The sequence below is a fragment of the Schistocerca cancellata genome, chromosome 8, assembly GCF_023864275.1.
Source record: "Schistocerca cancellata isolate TAMUIC-IGC-003103 chromosome 8, iqSchCanc2.1, whole genome shotgun sequence".
NCBI lineage: Eukaryota > Metazoa > Arthropoda > Insecta > Orthoptera > Acrididae > Schistocerca > Schistocerca cancellata.
In genome coordinates this window covers 281,717,840-281,742,174 of record NC_064633.1, presented here as the reverse complement: position 1 = coordinate 281,742,174, position 24,335 = coordinate 281,717,840, and the positions used below count along the sequence as shown (strand labels likewise).

The following is a 24,335-nucleotide window of genomic DNA, read 5'->3' as shown; positions in this document are numbered from 1 at the left end:
TATACAAGGAGGGTCCAAATTAACCTAAAACCCCTTTCTTAAGGGTGAATACGAGGTAGTATCCCTACTACATCTTGGTCAACTGATTCAAAACAATGACAATATAGTTTTGCATGGTGGTAATAGTCAGGGATTGTGATTATGGTGTGTAGACATAAAGGGAATTGGTCAATAAGAATTCAGGCTGCTTTCATAAGCTCCAATGATATGGAGGCACGTGTGTCAACTCTGGCGCTACTTGAATCCTCTGGAAAACCCCAATATCATTGAGTCTTCTCATGTGCATGATCTGACCAGTTTGTCCTCACCTGAGGACTAGTGATGGTTTGTGTATTTCTGGGTGGAAGTCAAGTATGAGAACTGGCTGCATGGCTGTCCCTCTAAGCCTTAACAGCAGCTAAGAAGAGCAGCTCAGTACTGATTACACATCTTGGCACAGAATGCCTTACCTACTGGGCCAAAAAGCCGATTTTCCAGCCAAGTCCGAACAAGCTCAGAGGGTTCCTATGATGGTCACTGAGATCTCCAACATTAGTTCTCTCAGGCAAATAGCATGCACATTGGGAAAAAAGGCCAGAGTGCACTTGGTATGCTTGCCAAGAGGTCTCATCTAATATGTCGGAGAGGATCTGTCAACAGTTACCTAATGGACTTGTGCAGCTAACTGCAAAATTGTAGCTCATGTTGTCACCAATAACACCTGTCACCTGAGTTCTGACATCATCCTTGGTTCCTTTGCATGGTTGGCTGGACTGGTAAAGCCAGCTAGTTGCCCTAGTGAAGTGGAGCCATGACTCACCAACATCATACCTAGAATCAATCACGGTCATCTCGACTGAGGATGAGCTGAAGAGCTCTGAGCACAAGGTCAGACGATTATTCTGCGCCAAGAATTGTACAGCCCCCTCAATTCAGGCATGTACTAGACAAAGCAGGCAGACATTCAAGTAAGAGATTATGTGTGGCATCCATTTTTTTTCCTTTTTAGATCAAAAGAACCCTACTATACAGCCAATGATGAATTGCCTGCTGTAATCAGAGTAAGATCTAGCATATTATTTCAGAGAAGAACTTCAATCCTGTATATTGGAAAGAGACAATATTTATGTGGTATTATTAAACTGGAGGAGCATCCACGGTAGGCCCACAAATTAAAGACAATAATGGCCACACAGTATTAAGAACAGAAAGCTAGCTGAAACCAGAATTTCTATTTGGAATATGCATCACAAGAATGGGTTAGAAGTCATTGATGGCAGTGAATTTATTGCTTACCTAACTCGATAATATCTAGTGCAGCTCATATAGATTCTGAATGTGAAATAATCTGGGAAAAGGTAAGCATCAAAGACAACTGAATCCTTTTATAAACCACCTACCTTGGGCACTTAGTGTCAGGCACTTCAGAAAAATTTGGACAATATCAAAGATAATTTCCATTATCAAGTTAATGACATATGAGTAAAAATACTTCGAGCAATTATAGAACTGACACCTGAGGGCAACATCCTAAGTCTCCTTTACACTGATACTAATGGATGCGAACACAAGCGGATGACCGTTCCCAGACAATTCGCCAGTGTTCAATATCATTCACTTGCGTCTGTGACCAAGCATTTACACTGGAGGGAACATGACAGAACAAGTGTAGCATCGCAAACCTAGCAAACCTGTGTTATTGTTTTTTGGTGTCATTTGATATGACACTAGTTATAACTACAATACAGAACTGTGGTATTCATATAGGATTAGTTTGCAAGGCAAGTGCATTGGCTTTGAGGAAGCAAGTAAAAAGATGTAGGAAAGGAGAGATATGGACCTAGGTGTCTAAATTTGTATGAAAATGTGATGCATTTGGAGGTAGTGATGGAACACTGAACTGCAGATCCAGTCTTATTTGGCATTAATCCAAAACTTTGGACAAATCCCAGATAATACTTTTTGCTGGTTCCTCATGGGAATTGGAGGCAAAATTTAACAGCAGAACACTAATAACTGATGAGAAACATAACCTGAAGAAAGGCTGGCATTTAGGCCATGTCCTACACGAGCAACAGAAGCGACTGACAGCTTCAGACCCGAAACACAATGACAGTATAGTTAAAGAAGTGTCCTAGGTGAGCAACATCCATGGCACAGATTGTCCTCTGCTACAACTTAATGACATTTGAATTCAAACATGTTTTAATCTTGTCGCTGCAGCACATATGACAGTGAAAGCGAGAGCTGTGAGTCTTTTCGGGAAAGTGCTGGAGCAGACACACTGACTGCTATGAAATACTTACCATCTGATTTTATGAAAAATAATTGGTGAAAAAATTTGATTTTTCGCATCTTACAGCTTTATATTTTCGCTCAGTGGAGGACTGAATCTATTTTCATTATTTGTCACTGCTACTGTGCAGCACAAAACTAAGTAAATGACCGCACAAAATTTTTTAGACTTTGAAGATATAATATCACATTGCTTAGACTTTGCGTATTGTGTCAAATGTAGCCAACATACCAAAATTGTTGAGAGCAGAATGATATTTCTTTTCATTATCGAGATATTGGTTGTTATAACCACGGACGGGTCGCTCACAGAGCACCTGAATAATTTTCTGCGCATCAAGAATCAAAAGTGATTGTGAAAATCGTCATAATTCATTAACAGTTCAAGATATCAAAATGAGGTTTTTTGGAAATGACAGCATGCAGAAAGGACACAGTTTGTCATATGATTATCATTCGAAACATTTTCGTCAAATGTTTGAGTGGAGTAAATTACGCAATGAGTATCTGTCTGAATTTTCATATCTAAAGAAAGTGTGAGAAATGGATAAAGCGGGCATCAAAGTGACCAGATGAAGTCTAGTATAGTAAGAAAATGTTTCATTTCTTGAAAGTAATCAGGGCAATTAAAGAAAACTTAATTATCAATTTGAGGAAAAACTGAAATATTTCACAAACGGCTGTTGCTAGCTATTTAAATGTGTTAAAAGGTTCACCTCTTCAAGGCTTAGCTCTCTCACGCATAAAAAGATACACTGGAGTAATATTTAACTGTCACGCTTTCTGCACAAAACTTATGCAGACTATTTAGATTAACTGAAATGCTTGATCTTAACATTGATTCCTGATGAATTAAATTTTCAACAACCAAATATCAGTAATATTTCAGGGTTGTTCAATTTGTTTTATTCAGAATTAATTGCGTGCGAATGTTCTGGGTGGGTGTAGGTGTGCATACGCTTAAAGATCAAGTATTTTTATGAGACCTTAAAAATATGTTTTTAGATGTGGTGTAAACAGTTCAGATAAAACTTAGTACACAGCATTGGTTACATGATTGTAACTGAGTCAGTTAAAATATAAGAAGTAGTCAGGATCAAACCATCGGACTCAACAGTGGTCCTGTTCACTAGCCTACCATTAGACCATGGAACTTCACACGAAGCATCACTAGTTTTGTTTACTTATCGCAGTCAGTCACTCTTCTGCACTTATCGGTTGTTAAAAGTTCTTGGTCACGTAAGAATCATTCAACTTCAATATGTTGCTGAGATAGTTGATCATCTCTCTGCTCATGTGCGTATATTCGAAGCATTTGTCTGGTGATCTTCTTAGTTGATGATATAAATTAACGAAATTCTCCATGAAGATTCCCCTCTTCGTGAAGATTCCTCCCTTCGTAAATTTTATGGATGGGGCTCCTTTACAGATTAATTTTCCTAAGCAAAGCTAATTTTGTTATCTTATTCTCAAGCGACAATATTCTATGATTTAGGGGTGCCATTTTCAGAAAAGCTGGTTGGTTGGTTCTAGTAGCCATCTTGAAGTGGGAGATCGTCACTCGCGCACAGGATGATCGCCCAATGCTGTCATTTGGTGCTGGAGTGTCACATATCCAGACGTCACTCACTGTCAGTTGCTTCTGAAGCTTACATAGAAAGGACCTTTATGATCTTATTATTAGCAACTTTGTGTGTTACTGTTAAATGGTTTCACAACGGAATAGCTGATGCAGCTCAGATTCTACCTGATGTTTGCAATAACATATGTGAAGCATTTCTTCGGTGTTATGTGAATCTACCATACAACCTGTCACAAAAGCTACTTGATAAAATCCTCTATAAAATTTTCTAGGGGGCAGATAGTAGCTCACAGGAAACGGATTTTAGTTATTACTTTAAAAACTTTTAACATAACAGTCACACAATTACAACTACAATGAATGGAGCCAATTAGAATACTAAAGTCTTTTGTATATTATTAATTTCAATCTACATAATTAATGTAGATAATATGCAATGTGCTGACTGACTGATCATCACCACTCAGCTCAAACCACTATAGATACAAAGTTGAAATCTAGAAAGTATGCTGACCTTATACTAAAGGCATCTTATAAGAGGGAATTTTTGAAAATTTCACCCCTAAGGATGTGAAATTAGGGATTTCTCTCCTTTTCTGCTACCTCTCTCTATCTCTCCCCTGCCCTCTGTCTAACCTACCGACTGCACCTAGTTGCCCTACCCTCTCTCCACGTCATCTTTGCGTGTTTTCACTAGCAGCACTTTACCATCTACCACCCATACCCAGCCATCCCTCCCCCTCTGCACCCCAGCCTCCACATTACCCCCACCCAGATGCCTCACACATCATGTGCTGCTGCTAGTAATGTGGCCTCACCTGCCAGAGACTGCGGTTATGTGTGTGTGAGTCGCATTTGCATGGCGACTCAAAAAGTTTAGATCATGTTGCAATTTTGAACAACAGAAAAATTTAGTTAAACAAAAACAAACAAAAAATCTGTGCAGACCAAGCAGTCTCCACCAACGAAGCAGCAGGAACTAAGCTAGTACACACTTCTTCATTCCCTTCATGCCTGCTGGAAGCATCTAATGTAATTATTATCTTTCTCAAGCCTCCAGATAGACCTACGTGTTCTTCAAAAGTCTCCAACCAATCATATTTCTTTTTCTTTGGCAGTTGTGCTGTGGATCTCTTCAATCTCACAAGCACCTCTGACATATATATTTTGCTATCAAAAACATTTAATTATCTTGAGACCATTTCACCACTCAAGCAACTTGTACAACAAAAATTCACCAGTAAAACAGCAGATGAATTCTCTCTATGCTGCTACCACCAAAGTGGAGATCTGAACTTTCTTTGACAGTTCATAGCAAAACTGACAATCAGTGGAACACAATCAAGAGCCTGCAAATGTGAATGAACATGACTGACTGATGTCTGTTTAAACCAGACAGAATTCTTATGTATTGATGACCATTCACTTGTATTTACCCATGACAGGCTTTAGATCTCCCAGTAATTAACAATCCTGAACTTTTCAAAACAGTTGTTGTACAGAAAGGAAGCAGTGGCAATAAGGCATCAATAATTACATGTGTTACTATAAATGTTACAAGAAGGTGGGAAAATGTTTGTGCTCAGCAAGAATGACATGAAACAAATTGCAAAATATCTGATCAGTCAACATAAAATGTCCATCTCTGGAACATAAAACGTCCATCTCTGGAGAAAACATGTGGAATACATAAGTGCAAAATTCTAATGTTCTGTACAATAAATCTATGATCTGTATCTGCTAGCAATGTTGTGAATGATGGGAAAGACACACTTTAGCTGAATAGCTATGTCAAAGTTGCTGCAAAAGCAAAGAGACCTTCATTAGAGATTTAAGCAAAGTCGAAGCCTTGACAAACTAAAGCTGAACAAACTCGATATAAACATAAAGAGTGCAATATGAGAAGTATTCTGTGGTATTGCACAAAGAATGAGGTCTCATGTAAAAGTTGGTACCTCACAATGGCACCACAAGGAAAGACAGTTGCTGCAAAATGCAGCAACAAAACAGAGACATTGTCTTAAGACACACCCCAAAGTGTTTCCTCATACCACCACAGTCAGAAAGTTATTAATGTCTGAGAGCAGTGTTGCTCTCCCGAGACTCTCTGTAATAGCCAAGTCTCTATATAATCGCCCAGTTTCTATGTAATTGTAATTATTGCTAACGATGAAAGTATTGTCAATGCATAGATCTGGCTGCGCGCAAATAGAATGGTTATTCCGAATTTTGTATCATGTTTAAGACAATTGTACTCTGATGTGAACAATAATTCTGCAATGACAAAGTGTTAAATGCTGTAATTACGAGCAACAGTATCAAATACATGTCATTTGTGTGGACAGCAGCTGTTTCCAAATTTAAGCATTTAGCATGTTCAAGTTTTCATAAATTACTAATAATTTGTGCGTGTTGTAGTATCTGCTTGACTTCCTCCTGAAGTAATCTAGTTTCTACAATACACCACATGTTTAATGAATTCACAGGAAAGATATTGCCAACTGATCCAACCAGGAATCCTAAGTAGTTTTGATCTTATGTAAAGGTAGTAAGTGAATCAAAATCACCTATTTAGGTGCTCTACAAAAGCACTAGCACCAACTTTCCACTACGGAGCTCATAAGACAGTTTGTCCTTTCCAGCATGGCATTAATGCCGAAATGGCAGATACTGAAACTACATCTACATCTACATTTATACTCCGCAAGCCACCCAACGGTGTGTGGTGGAGGGCACTTTACGTGCCACTGTCATTACCTCCCTTTTCTGTTCCAGTCGCGTATGGTTTGCGGGAAGAACGACTGTCTGAAAGCCTCCGTGCGCGCTCGAATCTCTCTAATTTTACATTCGTGATCTCCTCGGGAGGTATAAGTAGGGGGAAGCAATATATTCGATACCTCATCCAGAAACGCACCCTCTCAAAACCTGTTCCGCTATCATGTAATCATACAATAAAGGATCCTTCTTTCTATGTATTTGCAATACATTACATTTGTCTATGTTAAGGGTCAGTTGCCGCTCCCTGCACCAAGTGCCTATCCGCTGCACATCTTCCTGCATTTTGCTACAATTTTCTAATGCTGCAACTTCTCTGTATACTACAGCATCATCCGCGAAAAGCCGCATGGAACTTGCGACACTATCTACTAGGTCATTTATATATATTGTGAAAACCAATGGTCCCATAACACTCCCCTGTGGCACGCCAGAGGTTACTTTAACGTCTGTAGACGTCTCTCCTAGCCTCTTACTTTGTTTATCAGGCGACAGTGCGGAACTGTATTGAACACCTTCCAGGAGTCAAGGAAAATAGCATCTACATGGGAGCCTGTATCTAATATTTTCTGGGTCTCATGAACAAATAAAGCGAGTTGGGTCTCACACGATCGGTGTTTCCGGAATCCATGTTGATTCCTACAGAGTAGATTCTGGGTTTCCAAAAACGACAGTGGACACATAACTGATAATCAACTAAAACTGCTGAACAGTGTAACAGCATCTGGAAGGATTACACTAAGGAATGTGCTCACCTTCTAATAGTAATTTATTGTAGGCCATATGATTAATTTGAAGGAGGAAAGAAAGAGAGTAACAAATGCAGTAGCCTGCCTCTGAACTGCTTCCTTTAATGTGACCTGGCACAGACCCCAAACACTTGAGCAGTACTCAAGAATAAGTCACACTAATGTCATATATGCAGTCTCCCTTACCGATGAACCACACATTCCCAAAATTCTCCCAATAAACTGAAATCAACCATGCCCCTTACCACCAAAATCCTTACATGCTTGTTCCATTTTATATTGCTTTGCAACATTACGCCCACATATATAAACAATGTGACTGTCAAGCAGGACAATACAAACGCCATATCCAAACATCACAGATTTATTTTTCCTACCCAGCCACATTATCTTACATTTTTCTACATTTAGCTGCCACCACACCAACTAGAAATTTTGTCTAAGTTGTCTTGTATCCTACTACAGTCACTCAACTTCAACATCTTCCCATATACCACAGCATCATGAGCAAAAGTCCGCAGATTGCTGCCCCTCCCTCTCTGCCAGACAATATATGTGAGGGAATAGGATATAGTTGTAGGTAAACAATTAGAATTCTTTCGGATACAGATTTATTAGCACTTCGCTTCTACACAGATACAAGTCCAGAGGCTAACTGCCATTAGTGGCCCACATCCCCCCCCCCCCCCCCCCCCCCCCCCCCCAAGCCCTCTCCTCAAAAATAGTACACTTATACACTGAACAAATATCGATATTTATGGCGTTCTATGCCACATAGCCCCCGAGTTGTCGTCCCTGGTCAGTGGTGAGGTAAACAGGTGAGCCAAATCTAGAGATCCACAAATCTAAGCATGCTCGACTTACTGTCTCAGAGGTAATGTTCGGAATAGGCGAATAGGCACAGCCTCAGCCCACCGACTCATCCTGTCAATAGCTGTAAACAAGTAACGGAAACCCTCGGAGGGGGGCAAAGGGCCTACGAGGTCCACATGAACATGGTGAAACCGGCCTGGCGGTTGGGCAAAACAGCCAAGGGGTGGGGAAGTGTGCCTGGAAACTTTGTTCTGTTGACACAACATGCATGCCTTGGCCCAAGACTGACAGTCGCGGCGCATGTCTCTCCAGACAAACTGTTCAGGTACCAGATGGGTGGAAGCTTTGACACCGGGGTGTGCTAATGTGTGTAATTTGTCAAAGACCTGGTGTTGAATGGGCTTAGGAATGAATGGCCACAACGTACCAGTCTATTCATCACACCACACTAAGTCAGATATGCCAGGGAAAGTAGAGTGTACTGGTTGGAGAGAGGAGCTGTGGTCTGAAATTAACTGCATGGTATCGGGGTCTGCCGCTTGCAACCGAGGTAGGTCCGTTAAGTCAATTAAGGTTGCGACAGCACCAACGCAACGCGCGAGAGAAAATCAGCAACCACATTGTCCGCTCCTCGGATGTAGCAAATGTCATTTGTAAATTGCAAGATATAATCGATATGACGAAAGTGTCGTGGGGGCGGATGGATCAGCCGCAGGATTTTTTATGGCAGGAACCAACAGCTTGTGATCAGCGAGCACATAGAAATCTCGTCCCTCAACATCAGTTCTGAAGTGTCTTACAGCCTCGTAAACTGCAAGTAATTCTCTGTCGAATCGTGAGTATTTCTTCTGCGCGTTGTTTAGCTTTTTTGAGAAAAACTGCAGGGGGTCGTAACATCATTGTATGTCTGACTCAGTACTGCACCGATCGCATTGTCACTAGCGTCAGTGGTGATAAACATTGTGGTGTCCGCATGTGGGTGAGCAACAGTGGCAGTGGAGGCCAACAGCTGTTCAAGTTCGTTAAATGCCTTTTCCATGTCTGGTGTCCATGGGACCTGGCGGGTGCCAGAAATTTGCGGGCCAGCGAGAGCATCTATGAGAGGAGCCTGCACCGCAGAAGCGGCTGGCAAATGTTTAGGGTAATAATTAACTGTTCCGATGAACCTGCGTAATTCCCAATAGGTCTGGGGTCATGGCATCTCGAGAACAGGCTTGATCTTGTCCTGCGATGGTGTCAGACCGTCCGATGACACAACATAACTTAGGAATGTGACGGATGACTGGTGCAATTGAGTCTTTTTATTGGTCAGTTCAATACCAGCGGCTGCTAAAATATATGTCACGACATGAACACGCTCCTCACTCTGTTCCAATGTAGAAGCAAAAACCAATATGTCGTCCATGTATACGAAACAAAAGTATAGATGGGATAAAGTTTGATTGATGAAACGCTGCCACGTTTGGGGGGCGTTTTTCAACCCAAACGGCATAAATTTGTATTGAAACAGCCTGAAGGGAGTGGTTATGGCAGTCTTTTCAATATCCTCCGGAGCCATAGGAATCTGATGAAATGCGTGCTTACAGTCCAAAACAGAGAAGTACTTTGCACCTGTGAGCGCATGATTGAAGTCCGCAATGTGTGGGACCAGGTATTTATCAATGATGGTGCAGGCATTTAAACGCCTATAGTCTCCGACCAAACGCCAAGTACAGTCTTTCTTTTGGTCAAACAGGATAGGACTAGCCCAGCAACCAGAAGAAGGTTCAATTATTCTCTTTTGTAATAGATCATCTAATTGTTCTTTTGCAATTTTCATAAATTCCGGCTTGAGGCAGCGTGGGCGTAACCGATGAACTGTGCCATTAGTGACTACTGCTATACATGGCGCGGCACGACAGATGTCCATGAAGCAGAGCAGGCGGTGGCGGACAGGCAAAGCTGTGGTGCTGAGGGCACGGAAGTATAGGTGTGCCAACCACTCGTAGGCTGTGTAAAGGCCGCACGCGTGTTAACATGGGCTAGGTTGGTACACTGGTTCTTGGTAGTGGGCTGTGCCGCTACGAGCGCTGTAGGCACGAGTGGGTGTTGCCAAACAGCAGATGGCTGTAGTTCATTGCCACGAGCTTGGGAAGTTAATTGTCCATTCGGAACGCAAGGAACATGAGCACTCGGGCATACACTGTCATTACAAGAGGGGGTGCTGACACAGTTTACAGAGTTCACAACATTGTCGTTAACGTGCGCGGGCACGGGCACACCAGATTGGCACGGACTGACCTTGTCTGTAGCCGACGAGTCGTCTGCTTGTAGTGTCGCGAGGCGTTGTTGTGTGGAGGCCAACTCATGGTGTATGTTGCGGGGATGCAGCAGCATTTCCATACGTTCCATCCGCAACTTCAAAGACTTGGCGCACTCCACTAGCCACTTGTTTGGCCAAGATTGCAGCTCCAAGGATAGGTTTAAACACTTCTTAGCACAGCGCACATGTTTGGTGTTAGCCGAACTGTCACTCGGTGGAGCGAAAGGAATATGTTTGTTTAGTGGGGGGTACAACACAGTATTTTGCACAAAATCTAGTGACAACTGATAGTGCTTGAAAAAATCAATTCCGAGAATAGGATCTTCAATTGTTAACACTAAAAACGTCCACTCCAGCTTGCACTCGGGCGAAAGTTTCATTGTATACAGAGTATAACCCGAACACTGTAGGGTAGACAAGTTCACTGCACAAAGTACTGTTTTGTGTAGTTGCACTTTATTGGTTGCTAGGCGAACCGGCAGCAAAGAGACGTCTGCGCCAGTGTCTACCAGAAAACGTACACCTGATTGTAAATTGCGAACATAGGCTCGACCACACTTACTGCTGTAGCCCGAAACGGAATGCAACGTTGGATGGTTCCCGTTGTTTTACATCGCAGGAGGTGGCACCGCAGCCTACCTGCGGTTGGAGTTTGGGTAAGATGAGGGTGACTGGTATTTGTGAGCTTGCTCCCCGAATCTTGCGTGGAAGAAACAGTAAGGTTGGGCGGGTCTGTGCTCCTGTGGGTAGTTGCTAGGTGACGGAGTATGTGACCCAGAGTCTTCCACAGAGGCCGATGCACTGTCGTTGCGGGGCACTGAAGGTGCAGGCAGGGCGGCTAGTTTAACAAACTTGTTATTAGCAGCACCAGACCAGGGTGTGGTGTCAGAAAGCTTCTTAGTGCGGTCACGTCCAGAATGCAGTGCACAGAGCTCATGTTGCCTCGCGGAGTATTATCTATCGGCGGCGCGGGAACGTTAATTTACTGGCCTATCTTCATATGCAGAGATTACAGTCTGGACAGGCAAAGGCAGCCTTTCTGTCCAGACTTCTGCGAGCGTGTCATCAGGTATAGCTTGCCCATCGACAAGAAGACGGATGCACCGCCACAGCTGGGATGGAGACCTGTCGCCGAGACGCTCTTTGTAGATGAGCTGTCACACATTTTCTCTCCTGGTTTTCGAGACGCACTCCAGTATCGTCTGCTTCACACAGCATACTTCCCTGCTAGGGGGGTGGGGGGAGGGGGGTGCTTTGACCAGATTGTAAATTAAATCGAAGTGATCGTGAAGATGGTTCATGAGGCAGGCGAAGCATGCATCGTCATCCAAAGCACAGACATTGAATGTTTGCTCAACCAGGTTAAACCAGAACTCCGGGTGAGCGGGTTTGAAGTCTGGTAGTTTCGGCAGATTCGGCACTGCAGTCACTGCGGAGGTGCGCCTATTTCTTCGGATGGAAGAAGAGCATGCAGAAGATAGTGAGTCCAAATTATTAGCGTCCCGTAATGCGGGTATCGCGAAATTCACTTGACGCCATGGGGACGGCTAAGAAGCGACGGGCACTTGAACAGTGTGAGGATCGTAGTTAAAATGTGCATTCTCATTGACGTGGTAGCTCGGAGAGAAGCCACAAGTACTTAAGTGCGCCGGTGAATGTCCGTTATGCACACTGTATTCACTCAACCGTGAGTGGTGGGGCTGGTTGTAGATGTCCGGGTAATTACTGTCCAGCACAGAATTGTTGACTTGATTAGAAGCAACACAAGGATCCCACACATGTCCACTAGGATGCACACTCGGTGTGATATTTGCTGTTTGGCGAGCATTGAGCACCTGTTGACTAGCTGGCACGGAAGGATACACACATGGCGGGAACTGATTCGAGTTCGAATTTACTACTGGATTTTCCAAAGTAGCAAAACTTCGCTCAACATAAACTGTATTGAATTGTGCATTCGACACAGGAGTAGGAATGTTCCAAACAACACCCTGTGGAGAACACGTGGAAAGGTCTAGGCTAACAAAGCCAGAGGCCGCGACCTTTGGCGGTTGTAAGAAACTGCCGGCACTCGATGAATTCCACGGCATGTTCGGGTTGAAGGATTTTGAAGATTCTTGCGGCATGTCCACTACGATGGCAGGAGTGCTGGAGAGATGTTGCTGAAATCCGGGCGGCGGTGAGTGCTGAAAGGCCATTGTCTGAAGCTGAACAACTGCCCTCGCGATCGCGAAGAAACCCGATGGGGTAGGCGTGTAAATAACCTTCGGGCGGTAACTCGGACGCATATTACACAAAAAAATGGGGTCACCAGTGAGGGAATAGGATATAGTTGTAGGTAAACAACTAGAATTCTCCAGGATACAGATTTACTAGCACTTCGCTTCTACACAGATACAAGACCAGAGGCTAACTGCCGTTAGAGGCCCACATCCTCCCCAAGCCCTCTCCTCAAAGATAGCACACTTATACACTGAACAAATATCGATATTTATGGCACTCTACGCCACTATGAATATAGAAAACAATAGTGCTTATATCACACTTCCCTGGGGCACTCCTGACGATACCCTTACCTCTGATAAATACTCACCACCAAGGACAATGTACTGGGTTCTATTACTTCAGAGGTCTTCAAGCCACTCACATATCTGAGAACCTATTCCATATGCTGGTACCTTCACTGACAGACTACAGTGGGGCACCATGCCAAATGTTTTCTAGATGTCTAGAAATATGGAATATACCTGTTGCCCTTCATCCATAGTGCACAATATATAATTTGAGATGAGGGCAAGCAGAGTTTCACATGAGAGGTGCTTCTAAATCTGTGCTGATTCATTTACATAAGCTTCTCGGTCTCAAGGAAATATATTATATTCAGACTGAGAATATGTTCAAGAATTCTGCAGCAAACAAATTTTAAGGAAATTTGACAGTCAGCTGCACTTTTTTCCAGTTGGTTGGGACTTGTGCTGATGAGAGATTCAGGATAAATGCAAGCTACATAAGAAGCTAATGTTGTAGAGAACTCTTTGTAAAACAGAACTGAAATTCCATTTAGACCTGGCGACTTATTTGTTTTCCTCTTTCAGTTGTTTCTGTATGCCACGAATGCTTATTACTATACCGCCCATAAGGGAATCTGCTTGACAGTCAAACAATGGCAGAGTATTCTGCGTGAATATTTAAAACTTCAACTTTTGTTTTGCTACCTTCAACTGCCACACTTGAATGATCAATGAGCAGCTGGATGGAAGCCTTAGACCCATTTAGTAAATTTACGCAGGACCACAATTTTTTCACATTCGCAACCAGATCTTCTGCTAAGGTATGGTGGTGGTAGCTTTTGTATGCTTCGTGAATATATATTTTCACAGGCGTACGAATCTCTACTACCCTTTGCCTGCCATCATTTGTGCATTCTCTTTTGAAGCAAGAGTGCAACAGCATTTGCACTCTCAGTATTTCTCGAATTTCTTGCCACACTGGAAGGGTTGGAAATACAAGGTCTTGATTTTAATATAGTTACCCACAATTTGAATACTCATGTTTTTGTATATCACATTACACATACGACAAAATGCTTTTGTGAAGCAATCAATCAATAAGATCTGCAAGCCATTAAAAACATATTTCATTTCTTCCTGTTGCAATATTATTATTAATTCAGATGATACCACATGCTTTATATCTTTCTTGCGTCCTTGTTCTGGCGGAAATGATGCCAGACACTGTGCCAATGGCTCAAGATGAATACTGGACAAACAATCTGCACCATCAAAGACTGCAGTCGAGAACACCAGTGGCGCACCTGATTAATGTTCCGTAACAAGTTGGTGATTGCAGAGCAGGAGATAAACACAACAGAATAAAAACACATCAGGATTTCAACACAAATATCAAAATACTGGGACAATGCAATTAGGGACCATTGAGATATGGACTAGGGGCAATTTATCAACTAAGTTGCAGCTATATTCCCAGCAAGGCTTGGGAAGCAGCCCTGAGACTGTGGAGAAGACATTCATCAAACACAGTGAGCTAGCTGCCAGGGTGGATGGAGCACCTACATCCGGACTGCAGCAGTTAGAGCACTGCTGGCCACAGTTGACAATGCAGCCTCAGTCCACCCACACCCTCAAGCAGGCATTGTATGCAGGGGATGTGGCGGAGCGGGGGGGAGGGGTCAGCTGTGTTCCCTTGTTCCCCTGGGACATCAGTGCACTTTAAGATGGCGATATGTCTGATTGCCAAAATATCATGACTGCCATAGACTATAAACTGGTGGTCCACGTATGGACTGTTCGATCTTGGCTGAATAACTGGATAAAATTTTATTGTGACATCAATTAGGGCTACAGCTCAATAATTATTCAAATCTGACCTTCCACTTTTTGGGCACTTTTCCAGTATGTGTTTATGTAGGTTTCAGTCATTGGCATACTTCATGGTATTGTAGCCACTTGATACTGTCCTGCTGCTGTAATTCGTACTAATCAATGTAAACAGGAAATATGTGTTTCCTTCATGTAGGAGTAAGTTATATTAACTAACTTACTAAACAGAGCAGACCCAAACGTAGCTTAGCTATTCAGTACCACACACTTACTTGGATGCAGGACCACTGAGAAGCCACTAAATAGTTGAAAAGTGTGTATATCCTGTACGATAACAGAATTGATTTTCATTTTCAAAAATTACAAATTTCAAAGCTTAACAACTTTCAGCTATGTTCTAAACATTTTATCTATTGCTCCTGGTGTTTTCATATATTGAGAAATGATCTACTTGTTATATTCAGAAATTCTAGTTTAGTGTCTGCTTAGGAAATCTGACTTGCTTGTACAACTGAACACAAAGCCTGTAAATAATGTGTGTGTGTGTGTGTGTGTGTGTGTGTGTGTGTGTGGGCGCGCGCGCGCTCTCGAAAGCTAGCAAGTTTCTTCTTTCTCTTTTGTGATTGGGCTTGTTGACAACACCAAGTTTCTGTTATTCGGTGAGTGTTCTCCTTTGCTTCTAAATTATTTAGGTTCAGTCAGAACTTTCCTTACTATATTAACATTAAGAGAGGTGTGCTGGCTATGAATAGAATTCAAATACTACATTGCCATATTTTATTAATCAGAAACTGCACTTTTTTCACACTACATTGCTGCCCACAGTGCCAGTTAACTTGAACTAAAAGTGATTTGTGTTAGAGACAACAGTACAATACTTTTGTTAGTAGCTAGTTTCAAAATGGAAAAAAATAAAAGGGATTCATATGATGTGGGCTATAAATTGGAAGTAATAGCAGCTGGAGAAGAACATGGAAACAGAATAACTGAGAGGCATTTCGGTCCTCCACAAACAGAAAAAAACTATTTGCGACTGGCAGGCCAGTAGAGAAGAACTGAAAAAAATGCAGAGGAGAAAATGTTCAAATAGACTGAATGCTAAATAGTCAAAACTAAAAGGTGACAATTTTCTGGGATTTTAAAGGTTTTATAAACTAAGAATTTTTTTTAGTCCAGCTTTGCAATCTAATAACAAAAATGATAAAAATGTTATTCTTTTTTTTAAAAAAAAAAACCTGCTTAAAAATTAAGGTGCATCAGTCCGTAAAATATAGTACTGACCACCGACCCAACCACCAGCCAGTCTGGGTGTGCTTTTCCAGCAGTTTTCCATGGTTACTTAAGAAAATTCAAGACCAATTCTCAACTCTGCCTCAGAAGCCCAATACATGAACAGTTACAACAAAAAAAGCACATAGAACAAAGTTCACAGAACACATATGACTATCCTCAATAATGGCAACTGCTGTTCTTAGCAACAGGAAGAACAACTGTCTACAAAATACAAACAATAACTGACACACCATGAAACAGTCATTACCTATCAGTGACTGTGTACAACAGGACAGTCACAGACTAAAGAAAAGAAAATTATACCAATGAATCTCCACGAAAGTTGTAATGACAACTGAAGATCCTGACAGGTGGTTGAGTACGAAATTAAATGTCTTTAATCTTACCTGCTCGTCAAATTGTCCGCCAAGTAGTCTATCTGCTTCATCTAACACCAGAAATTGTATCTTCTTAAATGATGTATTGTTCCCACTTTCCAAATGATCTGCAAGTCTGCAAATGAGCCATTTTATGACAGGAAATCAATGAAAGCCCTGAACGGAATAAACTGTACGTACATTATTTCGTTATGGAGAAAATTGGTTATAATACGAGAAAAACCTAACCAGGGCAATGAAATAAGGAAAAGAACAGACTAGCATTTGAAGCTGTTGTGTGTATTAATAAAAGAAATCTATTAGCCAACAGTGAGTAGACACGAGATCACAACTTACACTTTTATTAATAACTATGACTTAAGGCACAGAGCTTATGTTTGCTGTCAAAAGCATTTGCCATATTCTCCTATGCATAACATAAAGGTTGCAGATAACTGGCTTAAATAATCAGAAGTAACAGTTGTACTTGAAAGCTTGCTTTGTTTCTAATAACAATACTAAGTTGTTGCTCATCTACTAATGCACACTTACAATTTATACAAGAATGTTTATTAATCTTTAAGAATAATAGCTATGGTTTACTCTGTATTTACCTTCAGAAGAATTAGCTCCCAATACAGTTAATAGCAAAACTGCTACCACCAGCCCTCACTTTCAGAAATAGAAATTCGTTTTCTGGGGTACGAGGGAGGGGGGATCAGAGGAGTCTGTTCAGGAGGTTGGATGTGATTGATGAGAAGCATTTACCCCATTTACAAATCACATGAAGACTGGCCTTCCGTAGACAGGAACAAAAGGAACCCAAAATGAAGGATGTTACTATTGACTGAACTGTGAGTTCCGAGCAAAAGTGCACTTATGGTGATGTTATATTAGATCACAAGTTAATCATATCCCCAGAAATTGCGCTAAATTCGAAAGTAAGACATACAACTAGGTGACTGAACGACAAAGGTAGACCTCAGACTATGCTGCATATCAGTCTGTTATCACAATAATTTTTTGGTGTTCATGTTTCACTGGCTTCACCAACTCACAGCCAATTTCTCACATTCCAACCTGACCTAGATCTCGGGCTACACTTCAGATCAATCTGTCACCACCATCAAGGATTTGATGAGGGGAGTTTTATACTGTATACTAAGATTAAAATTACCTTATGATTGACAGATTGCAACAGAGTTGCTAGTTCGTTAACAACACGAAGCATTCCCATGTGACATATTGCTGTGCACACACAAAAAATTAAAGAACTCATTTTCTTACCAACTGTTGTTAACGTCTTGATATGTAGTGGGGAGGGCAGGGGTGGAAGTGATATATGGCGATGCATAAGATAGCGAAATCAGACATTATAGGTGTACAACATCAATAAGATAGACATTCAGCGACAGGCAATTTGCAAAGTAATAAATTATCTAAATAAGTGGAGAAAATGGTATAATATAAATTTTTGGAAAGAAGATACTCCACTAAAGGATGCACATCAGTTATATCTGAATCATTTTCTCTATCGCCTAAAATCACCTAAATAGTCACAAGAAATTCTGTCAGAATTTAATGAAATAATAAATTGTTCTACATTACTTTCCACTACACATTCATTCACCCATGCTTTCATTATTAATTCCCTTCGTGTATCTTACAGCATTGACCTGAAATGAAATGTCGTGTGGCTAGGGCCTCCCGTCAAGTAGACCGGTCATCTGGAGAAAGTCTATTTAGTTGATGCCAATTCGGTGACTTGCATGTGCTTATATAATGACAAAGTTTGGTTAATCATGTTCTCTGTCAATCTTTGCACTTCTGCCAGTGTACATTTCTTGTTGTTCCTTGGCACATAACCTTTAACTTGAGTCCATAAGAGTTCAATGGAACTGGCAGTGATATGATGGCAGTCTCAGGACTCTATGTCCATATATTTTTGCCAGTTCATTTACAACATACAGAGATAAAGTTGGTTCATTCTGAGCCACAATATACAGTAATTCACACTATCCACCATCACCTGTTTTGGGAATGTTTGTTTGTTGTAGCCATTCGATAATGACTTTTTTCTGAAGTTACTGTAGGCACCTCATCAAGGACAGTCAAATGATATGAGGCATTCTCTGTAACTGTTTCTGAAGGTTTGTTCAAGTCTGTGACGGCTCCTTGATATCAACAAGAGCTATGAATGATTCACAGATTCCAATCCTATTTGCCTTTAGCTGAGAGAAACTGTGACCACCAAAGGCAATCTTTGACTTGAGACTATAAGATGTGAAAGAACTGAAGCTTTTAACCCAATATTTTATTATCATGTGATAAAGATCATGAATATGACATATTTCTTTTCAATATTTTTGTACAGCAGCTAAAACTTTTACCAAAGGCAAACATACAGGGTGAGTCAAAAAGGACTTTACATCTTTAGAATGATACAGAAATTTATTGAGATAACTTACAGAATTGGTAGATGTGCCATTTTGTACCAAACAACCTCAAGTTTCACATAAAACTGTCGAGTGTCATTTTGGCTCGTTGCGACTACCATTTGTGATGTGGGAAACACCCCATTGGTAATCAATTTCTTTGCACACTTGTTGCAGCAAATTTTGCGTGACTTAGGCAACAGCAGTGTAGATTCGATTTTTCAAGTTGACGATACTGTTTGGTAGGAGAGGAATATACACATGGTCTTTAATGAAACCCCACAGAAAGAAATCCAGTGGTGTCAAGTCTGGGAAGTGAGGTGGCCATGTGGCTGGCCCTTCAAGGCCAATCTGTCAAACTGGCAGTGAACAACCCGTCTCAGCAAAGCTTTTGTGCAAAGAGTAAATTTTAGACCTGTTTGGAGGATTTTTAGCATATCTGCCACGAAATTAATACTGAAAAGTTGTTGCAGAGTTAGTTTCATGAAAACGAAACACACACTGAGCACGTTCTGCACCAGTGTAAGTAGCCGTTTTAACTGTGCACTACAGTGACACTCCTTGTGGCGGAATGGGGTACTGATGCACTACATAAATCTAACTTGAGGTTCTTTGCTACAAAATGATTGCTACTTACCATAAATATGATGTCAAGTTGCAGGCAGGTACAACTAAAAGACACTTAGACAACAGCTTTTGGCCACAGCTTTTGTCAGAAAAAGAAACACACACAATTCATTCACACAAGCAAATACGCCTCATGCACATGACTGCCAACTCTAACAGCTTGGACCAGAATGCAACTGTCACACGGAATGGAAGCAGCAATCTGGAAGAGGGAGGGGGGAATGGGAAGGGATAGCAGTGTACATCTGGGTGGAGAGAGAGGAGTTCTGCCTGGCAGAGAGTGCATGGACTAGATGCCAACAGGCGCACTGTTGAAAAGCTGTGGGGCAGGGAGTGGGGAAAACAGAGCAAAGGAGAGGAGAAGGGAATGATGGGTTGGCAGAGGGTGGCACACAAAGAGGTGGGAGACAAGAATGGGGAGGAGGTGATATGACAGAGGGAGTGGAAATTGTTGGGTAGAGGATGTGAGGATGGTACGTTACCATCATTTGAGGCCAGGATAATTTTGGTGGCAAAGAATGTGCTGCAACTCCCATCCACGCAATCCAGAAAAGCCAAATTCTATCTGAACATCTGGGAGGAGACTGTCAAACAGTATGCCTGAGAATATTCTATGTACCAAGTTTAGTAGCATAATTCTTGATGGTTGTCACATTCCAATGTATCTACTTTCTTGTATACATGGCATATAATTCCTCCTCTCCACTGCTGGGGCATTTTCTTCTCACCCAATACTGAAATGATCAGTTTTAGAAGAATCTGATCTAACTGAATGACACCTTGCTTGAAAAGTTCTGCTACAATATTATCTGTTCATGGTGAACTATTGTTCTTCAATTTCTTCAAAGCAATGATCATCTCCCCCGGGGTGCCAGTATTTTTATTCAAGTCATTTAATCTTTGCACATCTATGAGATATCTAGTGCACATACATGTGTGTGTTGTGTGTGTGTTTGTGTGTGTGTGTGTGTGTGTGTGGAGGGGGGGAGGGGGCATTCAACGACAAGATTATCAGCACCCAGGGATCTCTTGGTATCATTCTGGAGTTGAGAAGTTTATCAAAATATCAGTTCTGCCCCTCACAGATCTCTTTTCCCTCATTATTTCAATGAAGGGTTTCCTGCAGCACTTACCTCCTACAAAATTTCCTCTACTTACTCTCATTCTTCATTAGCTTCAGTTCTTTGATGTTTGATCTCATCAATTCCCTCATTTTTCATTGATGGTTCCTCTTTTCAGTCCTACTTTCTTTCTTTGAGAACTTCCCCACTGCTTTTGTACAATATGATTGTAATGTTCTGTATGCCATATTGATTTCCTGTGTTGCTAACTCACACTCAATATCAAACCATGGAGATCTTAAGCGCCTAGCTTCAGTCCCCAATGTTTTAGTGGTTTATTTGCTGACACCTCTACTGCATTAGTTATCATTTCCCACTCAACCTCGATGCTGTGATGTGCTTCAGCCCTTCTAGGGATTTGTGTTGCTGGTACATCTTTCTAATTGCAGATGATTCTAGAGCTGATACATTATATTTCTGTTTGTTGGAATGGGTTCCTTTAGATGCATTGGAGATTCAAGCCCTCACTTGTGTCCATACCAAAAAGTGGTCTGAATCGACATTTGAGCCTCTGAGCTTCCTCACGTCCAACAGGTCTGACTTGGCATCTTGCACCAGTCAACACATAACCAATGTGATTAATAACATTTGCATTTGGTGACTTACATATTTCTTATGTATTATATTGTGCAGGAACAGTGAAGAATCCATAATCAGGTCTCTGGATGCTGTGAATAGGATGAGCTTTGCTCTGTTGTTGTTGCTTGTGACGTGTCTGGTATGGGGTCCAGTTGTTGATTTAAATATCAGTTCCCTTTCATTTAGATTACTAGCAACCATTTTTATGTCACCGCCTAGGCAGTCATCATATGTTCCTTCCAGGAATTCATAAAACAAGTACTATTGTCCTTCCTCAGTTGACGTATGGGTTTTGGTTAAGGAATAATTGAAAATTTTTTCCTTTGTCCTGAGGCTTGAGAGCTTAGGATTGACAAGCATGAATCCAATCACAAGGTGCTTAAGCTGGTAGTGTACCACAAATCCTGTATCGAGCTCATGCTTATCAATACGACAACTATACAACATGCTAGCTTATTGCTTTTCTAGGATCCTCTGGTCCAACTTACTTCTTGAAGAGGCACAATACCCCATTCAGTTTCGTTGTTTGACCTAGTGGCATCCTTGTGCCTCCTGGACACTACAGAGACCTTGCATTCCACCTTCCAATATATGAATCTGATTTTCTCTTTATTTTTCTACTATTTCTCCCATGATTTGTTGGTCCTGTCTGTCTCCTACAAGGCAGATGAGGGGTTGCACTTAAGGGAGGTGAAAGAATCATTAGATTCAGTGATTCTCAATCACACCTGTTTGGCTGTTAATAATAACAAATTGCCTACAGCAAATGTAATGGAAGAACTGTGGATACTTAAGTTCACTTTAGACTCTGTAGTGCATACTGAGCATAAATAGTGGCCAGGTCATCTTTATCTTTATTAATTTCATTACTTCCGTTACACATACATCGAAGAACTGAAAACCATTGTAGCTTCCAGAATTGTTAGAAGCTCAGTCAATCAGCTTTCTTCATGCAGATGATTTTATAATTATTATACTAATATCAGTTCTGAAAACATATTTAATACTACTATCAATACATACCTTCCAGGAGTTGCAACAACTATGTGTGGTTTTCGATCAAGCTCCTGTCCTTGTATCATCATGTCCATACCACCCACAATCACAGAATGCTTTAAACTTATTGCCTTTCCAATGACAGCAAACTGGTCTGCAATCTACAACAGAACTCATAACAGTGCTGTTTATGGAAAAATTATATATATTATGGAAAAACTAATAACAGTTACATGTAATCTTGTAAACTTTTGGGGATTGTGACTTTCTTGTCTTGACTTGTCTTGTCTTGTCTTGTCTTGTCTTGACATTAGCAACTACCCATGCTTTGCATGAGTAGCACTAAGTATCTACAACCAGACAAATCACCTGGCATAATAGGATAATGTAGGTAAAGTAGTACAAGTTTATATGCCAACTAGCTCTGCAGATGACGAAGAAATTGAAGAAATGTATGATGAAATAAAAGAAATTATTCCGATAGTGAAGGGAGACAAAAATTTAATAGTCATGGGTGACTGGAATTCGGTAGTAGGAAAAGGGAGAGAAGGAAACGTAGTAGGTGAATATGGATTGTGGGGAAGAAATGAAAGAGGAAGCCGCCTGGTAGAATTTTGCACAGAGCACAACTTAATCATAGCTAACACTTGGTTCAAAAATCATAAAAGAAGGTTGTATACATGGAAGAAGCCTGGGGATACTGACAGGTTTCAGATAGATTATATAATGGTAAGACAGAGATTTAGGAACCAGGTTTTAAATTGTAAAGACATTTCCAGGGGCAGATGTGGACTTTGACCACAATCTATTGGTTATGAACTGTAGATTAAAACTGAAGAAACTGCAAAAAGGTGGGAATTTAAGGAGATGGGACCTGGATAAACTGAAAGAACCAGAGGTTGTACAGAGTTTCAAGGAGAGCATAAGGGAACAATTGATAGGAATGGGGGAAAGAAATACAGTAGAAGAAGAATGGGGTAGCTTTGAGGGATGAAGTAGTGAAGGCAGCAGAGGATAAAGTAGGTAAAAAGACGAGGGCTGCTAGAAATCCTTGGGTAACAGAAGAAATATTGAACTTAATTGATGAAAGGAGAAAATATAAAAATGCAGTAAATGAAGCAGGCAAAAAGGAATACAAACGTCTCAAAAATGAGATCGACAGGAAGTGCAAAATGGCTAAGCAGGGATGGCTAGAGGACAAATGTAAGGATGAGGAGGTTTATCTCACTACTGGTAAGATAGATACTGCCTACAGGAAAATTAAAGAGACCCTTGGAGAAAAGAGAACCACTTGTATGAATATCAAGAGCTCAGATGGAAACCCAGTTCTAAGCAAAGAAGGGAAAGCAGAAAGGTGGAAGGAGTATATAGAGGGTCTATACAAGGGCGATGTACTTGAGGACAATATTATGGAAATGGAAGAGGATGTAAATGAAGATGAAATGGGAGAAACGATACTGCATGAAGAGTTTGACAGAGCACTGAAAGACCTGAGTCGAAACAAGGCCCCAGGAGTAGACAACATTCCATTAGAACTACTGACAGCCTTGGGAGAGCCGGTCCTGACAAAACTCTGCCATCTGGTGAGCAAGATATATGAGACAGGCGAAATACCCTCAGACTTCAAGAAGAATATAATAATTCCAATCCCAAAGAAAGCAGGTGTTGACAGATGTGAAAATTACCGAACTATCAGTTTACTAAGTCACGGCTGCAAAATACTAACGCGAATTCTTTACAGATGAATGGAAAAACTAGTAGAAGCCAACCTCGGGGAAGACCAGTTTGGATTCCGTAGAAATATTGGAACACGTGAGGCAATACTGACCTTACGACTCATCTTAGAAGCTAGATTAAGAAACGGCAAACCTACGTTTCTGGCATTTGTAGACTTAGAGAAAGCTATTGACAATGTTGACTGGAATACTCTCTTTCAAATTCTGAAGGTGGCAGGGGTAAAATACAGGGAGCAAAAGGCTATTTACAATTTGTGCAGAAACCAGATGGCAGTTATAAGAGTCGAGGGACACGAAAGGGAAGCAGTGGTTCGGAAGGGAGTGAGACAGGGTTGTAGCCTCTCCCTGATATTATTC

General features: G+C 41.2%; 1 protein-coding gene across 1 annotated transcript in view; it reads right to left on the bottom strand.

Annotated features, from left to right (window-relative positions):
• The window catches only part of LOC126095148 (probable ATP-dependent RNA helicase DDX49), a 51,682-nt gene that overhangs the window by 15,779 nt on the left and 11,568 nt on the right, over positions 1-24,335 (bottom strand). The window contains exons 3-4 of the mRNA XM_049909868.1: positions 22,270-22,403; positions 16,515-16,620 (exon numbers count right to left, since the gene is read on the bottom strand). Coding sequence (XP_049765825.1) covers positions 16,515-16,620; positions 22,270-22,403 — 240 coding nt within the window. The remainder of the gene's footprint in view (positions 1-16,514; positions 16,621-22,269; positions 22,404-24,335) is intronic.